The 10,743-nt window shown below is 33.1% G+C and overlaps 1 protein-coding gene across 2 annotated transcripts in view; it reads right to left on the bottom strand.

Moving 5' to 3' along the window:
• Positions 1 to 2,455: 2,455 nt before the first annotated feature.
• LOC105326815 (serine/threonine-protein kinase SIK3) overlaps positions 2,456 to 10,743 on the bottom strand; it is a 33,718-nt gene continuing 25,430 nt past the window's right edge. The window contains exons 15-16 of one of the 2 annotated variants that reach the window (XM_034445875.2): positions 10,112 to 10,153; positions 3,469 to 4,042 (exon numbers count right to left, since the gene is read on the bottom strand). In XM_034445875.2, the coding sequence (XP_034301766.1) occupies positions 10,115 to 10,153 (39 nt within the window). In that variant the 3' untranslated portion in view covers positions 3,469 to 4,042; positions 10,112 to 10,114. Of the gene's footprint in view, positions 4,043 to 10,111; positions 10,154 to 10,743 lie in introns of both variants that reach the window. The other variant, XM_034445874.2, reaches the window with a different exon arrangement.

The raw sequence follows: 10,743 nt of genomic DNA, 5'->3' as shown, positions 1-10,743 counted from the left end.
TTGTTTATATTCACATATTTCTTTTAACTAATTAATAAATTGATCGAAAAAAGTAAATAGAATTCACTAAAATACTGTTAACGTACATAAGTACGTTAGCTAAAAGAAACAGCCAAATCGTCTCCTGTGAGAATTTGAGTCTGAAATCATCATGATTATTTGGTGCAGTCCGTGATTTTTCTTAGGTAGTTGTAGGTCTCGACCTATCGATAAACAGGGCGTGTCAGTTTCAGCCGCTGTAGATTTCGACCAATCGATAAACGGGGCGTGTAGATTCAGTCTGGCTGTTTCTATAGAGCTATGATTTCCGTAAGAAATAGAGGAATAATACTTCGTAGATGTAAATATTTTCCAATGAATAGACTTTGCTAATTCATGCGCCACGAGCACAAATATAAACGTCATCACGTGCTTTGAGTTTATTTATTTTTGAAAAATTAAATGAAACGTTAAATCTTACATAACAAAATTGATATGTACTTTTGAAAATTAATCATTAAATTAAATCTAATCCCTAATAAAAAAAAATTATCTCAACAAAGTTTCTGGCACAAAATTTTTAGTCGCGGAAGCGAACTAAATAACATGTTGATATGGCTGTTCATTGTATGTTTCATATCCCTGCTTGAGAGCGTATAAAATGGCTTTAGAGCGATGTTACACACATATTTCATTTAAATAGACAACGGTATGAATATATATATATATATATATATATATATATATATATATATATATATATATATATATATATATATATATATATATATATATAAAAGCAATGAATGCTTATTTTTGGATGTCGTCGGTTCCACGACATCCAAAAATAAGCATTCTGTGCTTAAATTTTTTGTACAAGTCTTAATTATTTCAGTTTTAATAACCTTTGGGGTCACACAGAGAGGTCCACACCGGGGATGGGTCAATTTTTTGGGGGGATGGACATTTCTAACTAGTTAACCGGTTCCTAGGACGGAACGATGGTAACCGGTTACAAAACCAGTATATGTAATCGGTTACTCATATTAAGTAAAAAAAAAAAGTTGTATATTTGAACGCAATTATTAAGACTGTTAAAACAACATGCTGCTGTCCTGTCTTGTGCAGCTTCCTTTAAATCAATGCTAAATCACTGTTGAGTACCGGTGTTATATAGTGCATCTTCCCCCTAACTTTCCCTTCGGGAAAATGGCTATATAGCAGTATTTTCCCCCTTTTATACCAAGATTACCCACACGGAAAGCCTACTGTATAGTAGATTTTCCCACTTTTTAGCTTACCGAGACGAAGTCGGGGGGAGCTTAACATGCTATACCCCCGGCTTCGGCGTCCGGACCTGGTTTTTGGTGTAGGTGCTGTATCTAAGCTATTACTTGTCCTATTTTCACTAAACTTGCATAGATGGTGCATTTGGACCCAATTATGGACTTGAAAAACTTGGATGCTAAATCTGGGCGATGAATTTCAGTTGCTGGAGGAGGTTATGGTTTTTGGAGCAGGTTAAAGTTTTTGGTGCAGGTGCCCTTTGGTGGCTATATCTAAGTTACTACTGGTCATAACTTCACAAAACTTGCAAGGATGGTGTGTCTTATGAAACTTACGCACTTGATATTCTAGAATGCTGAATTTGAGCCATAGGTTTCGGATGCTGGATGAGGTTAAAGGTTTTGAGCTTCTTAAAGTTTTTAGAACAGGTGCCCTTTGACAGACAAATCTTAGTTATTATTGAATTAATCTTAATCAAATTTGAATAGATGATGCATCTTGTGATTTTGATTCACTCCACAGGTGTGGATGCCGAAGCAGAGCTATAGATTTTTTGAACAGGTCACATGTTTAATAGATAATAGTGCTATTTCAAAATTGCATGATTGATTTAACTAGATAAATGAATTGCAAACGTAGCTTCAGATACAGCTACCTCATTCAAACTAGCATGATAAATATGTTTGTTGTTGAATGATAAAACATGACTCCTATGATGTAGTATTGTATAGTATGATACACTATTGTATTATGTGTATATGATAAAATATTATATCATATAATATTGTTAAAAATTATGTTACAATATATCAGGTGATGCCTCGTCTTGGTGAGCTTTGTTTCATTCAAATTTCATCTTATAATATTTAAATTTAAATAAATGATGCCTTCCAGCATAAAACGGGGAAACAAAGTGAGAATATTTTCTGCATAAGTTATCTCTCTTATCTGAGGGACATTTCACCTTAGGAGTATCATCATAATGCTATAATACACATAACATATTATCTAACAGCCCTCATTTAAGGCTCCTGGGGAGTGCAAGTGATTCATTTCATAAATTATCCCACTTATTGATACAGGTGACAACTTTTCTCAATCAACAAGAAAAATATCAATATAAGTAACAATTTCAATAATAATAATAATAATAATAATAATAATAATAGATTAAAATATACCAAATACATCTTTTGAAAGCAATTTATTATAAACCCTTCTCTGACATTATCATTTACATATTAGAATCTTCCTTTCACTGGCAACATAACATGCAAAGAATGCCAGGCAACTTTTCCTCTGCTGACAGCAAGTGCAGATGTGATAATTTATGCAAAAAAGATTAAATTATTCAAATATTAAATGTACAACAGATGCTGATGGACGGGAACAAATTGAAAGTGTCATTTGAAAGACTCAAAAGGTCTTTTACAAAACCACCTAATTGATTTGACTACTAGTTAAAAACCTTATATGGTTTCAAGGTATCTTGGCATGAATAAAAAGTATATGTAACAGAGAATCTTCTGAGGAATAAAAAGGCTCTGTAAGGAGATTCATTGTTAATGTCTATAACAAACAACTTTTGTCATAGATTAATTCCAGACAGTAAATCATGACAGAGTTGACGGTAATGACCCTTATCACCGGAGATCCTTCTGACCTGCAGACCATTGTAACTGTCCCCTTGACACACTTCAAGTTCCATCTGAACATCCGAGTTCTCTAACCGAAACAAGTTTTCAGAAAACTGCACCACTCTTCCTTTGTTTCCAATTTGAAGAATGCGCTTAAGTTCCGAGAGAATGTCCTCAACAGTACGAGTTGAGGCAAGGTTGATGTTAGAGTTCACTTTCTGAATATTCACTTCATCACTCTGACCAAGTTGATTAGACTGTGATAGGTCAATTGCTTTTTCTGCATTTGATTGGCTTAAAGTGTGGTCTTTCATTCTTGAATGTTTTTGGTCATACTGAAAACCCTGTTGACTATGTATAAGATCCATTGCATTGTGTTTTTGATGATCAATTTGAGCATTAGGCCAGTTATAAGATGAAAATGGCAATTCACTTTGAGAAATGTCCCAATAAAGTGTTTTCCCACTGAGATATGGGGGAATGTTTGCTAGGTTTGAGTTATAAACCACTGTACTGAAAGTAGCTAAGCTCTTCTGGTGACTGTAGTGCTGAAAAGAATTTTGGGAAACAGATTTAGAGACCTGGTCTTGGAATGTGGAGAAACTTCCTGAGGTTTTTGGCTGTAATTGTATATCACTTTCTTCCATGCCTTCTGTTTCATCACCATCTGAATTTACAGCGGTGACATGACCATGTGTATCAGTTATACTGATCTGAGGTTTGTTCACATATTGTCTATGTCCTAAATCTCCCATGCCTTCTTGGTAAAATAGTGAAGCATGCATGTTGAATTCCTCGTTACTGTTAGTTGTATCACATGTATCTTGGGAGTCTTCACGAATCATTTGTAAATTTTGGAAATTCGTGGCATTGGGAGGTGGACTAGACCTCTGTTTTTGTTGGGTAAACGAATGCAAGAGAAGTGACTGGGATGTTGGAGAGTCTGTTTGTTGTCCTGATATACAATTTGGAGGGCTACCTCGATGGTAGTTTTGTGGCTGAACAAGATGAAGACGTTGTAACTGTTGATACAGAGATGATGTCTGTGTGTCTGTTTGTATTTGACTACTGTGATTAAAACTTGGAGAAGCTGGTGCGAGAGGTGGTGATGGAACAGGAGAGTGAGGCATGACATTGTTCTGAAAAATAAAAACCAAAACCACACATTAAGAATTATCAGAAAACATTAAAGATTACCGTAACCAAACCTGGATACAGAATTTTTGTTTACTAAGTTTTATTCATATGCATGAAAATTGCAGGAGATTCTCAATAATATGATTGTCTCTGTATTTCTTGCCTTTAATGCTGTTTGTATCAGTATAAGATAATACAGTAAAACACGCTTATAACGATGTCCCAGGGGCGGCCAATTTAACTTCGTTATAAGCGTAATTCGTTATATCTGTCAAGTTTACAACATGAAATAGAGACTTGGGGAATGAAATTCACTTCGCTGTAAGCGTCAATTCATTATAAGCATGTTCGCTATAACCGTGTTTTACTGTACATAAATTCATAAAACCAGTATGTATGTGGTTTATCACAAAATATTGTAATTGCAAATGAAAACCACTGATTTTAATATCTTGCATATTCTTTGTAGATGCAATATTATGAAATACCACACTGAAGTTACCTAGCTATAGGTGTGATAAGAAAGACAATGTATTATCAATATTTTATGTACTTTAAGAAAAGGAAACTACACCTGTCAGTGAATTTGATTTTTACCAGTACTTGTACATGTAATGATAAAAATTTTACATCCAAAAAAAAAAGTTTTAGTCTAAACAATAGTTGTTGTTGTTCAATTAATTAATAGATGTACAAACAAAAATAAAATGTTTGTTCAAAATTTAATACCCAATTATGCCCCACCTTACCACTGGGGATCAAGATTTGAACAAACTGGAGTCTACACTCACTGAGGATGCTTCTACACCAGTTGCAATCTTTTCGGCCATATTGTTTTTGAAAAAATATCATTTAAAAATACCAACAAATTTTATTATTATACTTTCATGTTAAATACTGAAATCTGATTTGATTGGTTTAGGTAATCCGTTCTATTACCCTCAGCGTTAGCAACACACTTGGCAACGGGTAACACAACGAATTGTTACATGCGCGTAAATTATGCGCGTACAGTTCGCCGTTGAATTCACCTCAAATCTATATAAAATTCTCTTTAAAATTAAGACATTCAATATAATAAAATAAATAGTGCCTGTTTGGGAGGGTAACTGTTGAAATTGACACCCCCTTGACACCCTTCGCGTCGGTTGACAATGGTTGTCTCGGGGTGTCAATTTCAACAGTTACCCTCCCAAACAGGCACTATTTATATATTAACAAATTTACATGATCTCCATAACTGAACTTCCAGGGGAGTAAGATGGCGCAAATGCCCATTCGGTTTAGTAGTGAAATACAATTTTAAATTTATTTTTCCCCAATTAAATCTATTCAAATATATTATAATACAACTTTGCAAAAGCAAAATTTCTAATTATAGTCAGTTTTTAATATATTTAACAAAAAATCAGAAAAAAAATATTGTCGGAAATTTTGTTGGTATCGAGCACGTAACATTAAAAACCCTAGATATATAAGTTTAGCTTATGCCAGGTACTATAACCACTGAACCATTTCAGACACAACAAAGTGGGCTATTTAAATATTATGTGTGACTAAGGCCACGAACTACCGGACTTGTATTATTTTTTCAAAACGTTCAATTGTTGGGATACAAAATGATATTTTTAATGTATAGTGGGTCATATCTCCACGTTTTTGTTGATTGAAATCAGTTTGTTAAATAGATTATGAGAAAAATATGGAGCACAGACCCACTCTTTAAAAGAAAATGCCTTGAAGTTCTAAAAAATGACAGTATTTGCAAGTTTTGATACGCTTGTTTGAGGCAACATATTTCTATGTATTGAACATACCTATGGGTTAAAAATCAATGATTCGTTATAAATATATTGTTTTAAATGATTTTAAAAAAAAACCATCAGATTTATTGATACTTTAATTTTTCAGTAGCCTGTCCGACCGCGTATGGGCATTTTACGCGCCTTATCCACCCATCTTCTTTAGAACCCAAAAGAGGTAGCATTATGAGCCGTCATTTTTTGCATATATTTTAATCTCCCCTGGAAAGAGGGCATGGCCCATTATTTTAGCAACTTGTACTCCCATTCCAAAAAATACAATTTGTGCCTAATTTGGTGGTTTTGGTGAAGTTGGTGTTAAAGCTTGAAAGACCAACAGACAAAATGTGATAACAAAAAAATCTTAAACTTAGGTTAAACTTGGCTAACTTCCGGTTTGCCAGAGTAACTGCATAGGAGAGTTGATTATATTTAACTCCCCAAAAAAACACTTTAATAGTAGGGTTTGCGGTGAATGCTGAAGAGTTTACCAAAAATAATTCAAATAAATTCAATTTTCTCTGATAGTATTAAAGAAATATTTTTAAAATGACTTTTGAGAGAATAGAAACATGGAAATCCAAAGACTTCAATTACATTGTTAACAACAATTCATACATTTGTAAATCAAAATACTGCGATCAAAAGTTGCATTTGATCAACCCCCCCCCCCCTCCTTTCATACATAACTTTATTGACAAAAAAAGTCCATTTGGGTAAAGTAAAATTAGAAACACTAAATTAATTTAAAAAAAAGGTTTCAAATAAAGTCTTGATATACGTGTAACATTTCAAATTGCTTTGTTCATAACATTTAGCACTGATATGGTGCCTGTTTTGCCAGAAATGCTGCTGTAGTTCACAAAAAAGTTTTATTATTGGTATATCAGCATGCTTCAGGGTCTGTGTACATTATATGTCTACATGAGAGACAATTTAAGACATGAATCAGACACAGGTGTCAGTGGGATGGCATGCTTAATTTTAATATAGTGAAATTATGCATGTAGATACATTTGATAACAAGCATTCTGAAAGTATTGCATAAGCATTACATGTCCCCTGCCGGTTTGTAGAAATTTGTGAAAACAATGCACTCTTATGCAGAATATCATTTCTTACTGTCTTTTATACCCCAAATCAACAGACCAACCCGATAACGAACCCAATTGTAATAATACAAAAAACCCTGTCGATTAAATTTACAACACAATGCTTGACACTATTTTACAGAATTTATTTGTTTGTTAGAAACAATAAAAGGAATGGTCCAAGTAATGCACGATATTATTATTGACTACATACTTTCCTCGTTTATTCAATACACACCGAACCCGAACATTAAAGAATTAGAATATAAAAAATTAATTTTCTTGAAAATATGTCAACCAGATGCTACAAAAGTGTAAACTTGATCTGTAGTTTGACATTTTGAAGGACGGACAGACAGATGGACAGATGCAGAGGAAAGCTATAGTCCCCTCAAGTGAAAACCGGTAGGGGACTAATGAAGCCAATACTTAGGCAAAGTGGCATTTGCAGATGCTAATCTCCTATGTTCATTTTAAGACGTTTAGTACGACCGGTAAGTTAACAATGTAAATTGAAGACTAAACCAATAATAATGCCAATAAGCAAAGCTAACAAGTTTTAATCTGCTCATTAATAAAATATTAAGGAGAAACACTGCAATTAAGATGATAGCTAAAGCAAAATATGCTATGCAAAATATGCAAAATGTTATGCTTACAACATTCTAAACAATAAGATGCCTAAAATGATATTATGCAATATTTTGTTGTTTTTTCACCAATTACCGGTTTTCAAGGCCCCGAACAGTCACATATCACATGTATGTGTACATCTAAGATATCGCATCAGTTCAATGTTGCATTAAAATGGCTTTTATTAACATACCTAAGTTGTATTTTTACTACACTATAGCTATAGCCTGGCAATTGCTTATGCAATGAGGCCAGCTAAAGTTATTTTTACAAGAGTATTTAATTTCTTAAAATCATTTTTGCTGTTGCATTTTGAAAAAAGGTTATAAAGTAACATAAGGTATGTTTCAAAAATTAAATGCACTGCATTTGTAATATTTCTGTACTATTTCTCAAAGCAGAAGTTCTAGTGGTGGTGTAGAGGGTTCACTTTCGGTTGAAGAGAATCCCAGAAGCCGGCTATAAATTGCTCTATGGGCATTGCCCAAATAGAAAGAGATTTCATATGGGATTGTAACGAAGCTGTGGAAACATTTTATCAAATGGCCTCTTTCTGTAAGTTTCTCATGCAGAAGAAAGGTGGTAATATGTAATTTGAAAGGGCCATCTGATGTGAGAATTTATCCTAGATTAGGGATAATGACAGGCTGTGAAAACCCCCAAAGGTTTTCTGCTCTAGATGTTCTAATCAATAAAAATGTGAAAAATATGGTACAAAATGACTGTTTTGTAACATTTATCAATAGGAAAAAAAGACAGCTCAGAAAAAATGGATTAAAAAATTGCCATATCCGTAGAATGACAACATTGACATTGTGAGGATGTTAAAATGCAAATACCTGAACAAGCATCTGTTTTGCTCTCATTCAATTTTTTGTTTTATTAAAACATATATCTTTGATAGTTTATAAATCTTTCAATATGCATGTCTTTGAATAATTGTAAGTTTAAAACCCTCCACAGAAGATAATACAGCTATAAACAATATGTATAGTTTTGCAATGACCAGTGATTTATATGAACATTTTCGCACTTGTCTACTATGGGTCCAAGGCAAAAGAAATCTAAAAATATGCATTTATGAAAGATACAATAAGCACAGAACCTGCAATAAATTAAATCTACTTGTATACCATAGCAATTACAACAATATTTGTGCAGCAGCAGTTTGCTATGCTTGGATACTATCAAATTGTTTGTAGTTATCATTAAAGCTGCTTGATTCAGTGGGGTGGTTTTACTCAGCATTTGCCTTCATGTTTAAAGCAGCATATTTTTATTTAGATTTTGCATATACCAATAGCAAACTTTAATGTTTTGAAAATTATTCTTAATTTTATCCCTCTGGCATTTATACAACTAAAGGCTGCAAGAAAATTGGCACCAGACCAAACAAACCTAACAAGTAATCAGAACTTGCTTTTACAAGTGAACTTGTGACTAAGTCATGAACCATTCTAGTTTTATTGGTGCATCATTCTGTCATGAAATGCAACCAAAACAAGGTAAAATATGGACATTGATGGTTGTTATAAAAGCATTCCTATGTGCTGTTAAAATAGTTTCCCATTCCCATAAAAGTATAGACTGTAAATACAAGGAAAAATATATAAAGCTACCACCATGACAAGGCTTAGTAAGGCCACATAAAATTATTTTTTGGATTCTCATATCCGCCTGCCCCTTCTGAAAATGGCCTGCCCCGATGCATTTAATTTTATTTTGAAAAGAAAAATTGGAAAAAAATTTTGGTGAAAAAAATTGGGCTTGGTATACAAAAAATTCAAAACATTTTAGGCTGCCTAATCATGTGGATTACCGTTTGGGTGATTCAAGTCATGATTGTTATCATAAGGATACAAATGTCTTGGTGCATTAACAATTAAGTTGAAAAAAAAATGGAATTAAAAGATTAAAATTGGGTTTTTGTACTCATATTAGCATTAACAATTTAAAAGAATAGAGCAGTTGTTATTTCTAGAACATGAACGGTGAAGGTGATTTAAAAAAAATAAAAAATAATAAATAAAATCTGCCCACTCGCCCCATATTTTTGCAAATCAGGATGAGAATCTTAATATTAATTTTATGTGGCCTAATCAATTTGGGGCCAATGGGCCACTGCTAACATCTTGCCTCTTCCTCAACCCAATAAATTCAACATAAAAAACCATTTATATCAAAAGTAATTATCTGCCCCAAAATCTTGTCACTGGAAAAAAAAGGGGGAAAATCAAGAGCTGGGTAAATTTAAGTATTTGTTGGCCATATTTTGATTAGTTTTCTATAAAAAGTAACATCAATTTTGGGGCAGATAAAATATTGTATGACAAATGGTCCTTTATTAAATAAAATTTCACTATGAACAAAATTCTTGTTGATATAACAGTAGTCTCTGATAATAAGCCCAATCCCTGTGATGGGTAAGAGTTGGAAATAAGTAATGGCTACACCCATTCATAGCAGGCATACTATATTACATCTTTGAGAAACATACAGGACTGATTATTATGAGGTGCATTCTAATAAGCTAGAGGTGACAAACCTGTTATAAATACTTTGGGTAAAACTTTTTAATGGAGTAGTCCTATAAAAGGAGGAAAGTAGTTGCATGTGGAAATTACAGTGAATACATCTTATTTCAAATTAGTTAGTATGTGGTACATTCTATAGAAGTAATACCTGTATCTGAATTCATTGTTCATTTACTGTTAAATGAATGGATTGAAATCTTGTTTGATACTTAAACTTTAGGCATTTATTGCTTTAAAAATATAAAACCTCCAAAACAAAATAAAAAGGATGTAATTTTATCCATTTTCAGGTAATGAGGATTACATCCATCTTCATGTCATACTAGTAGGAGTATAAAGAATGTTTACAATAAAAATGTCTTATCACATGACCACACTAACTTACACCAGTTCACTGAATACTTCACTGGATTTTAGGAAAAACAGTTATGTAGTATTGTGTGGTTTGATTTTATTATAATTAAATCCTGGTGTGATGCTTAATTTATAAAGCATACTGTATACAGGGTTATTTTCACCCCGTGTAATTTTCGCCCTTTTACACTTGCAACCAGTTTCGCACCGTCTTGTTTTCGCCCAGACACAGTTTTGTTTAAAGAGAAATAATATGAGACTTTGGGATTTGCCAAGTCTTAAATTCACC

This window comes from Magallana gigas, chromosome 2 (assembly GCF_963853765.1).
Source record: "Magallana gigas chromosome 2, xbMagGiga1.1, whole genome shotgun sequence".
In the NCBI taxonomy this organism is placed as follows: Eukaryota; Metazoa; Mollusca; class Bivalvia; order Ostreida; family Ostreidae; genus Magallana; species Magallana gigas.
This window is presented reverse-complemented; position numbering and strand designations above follow the sequence as displayed.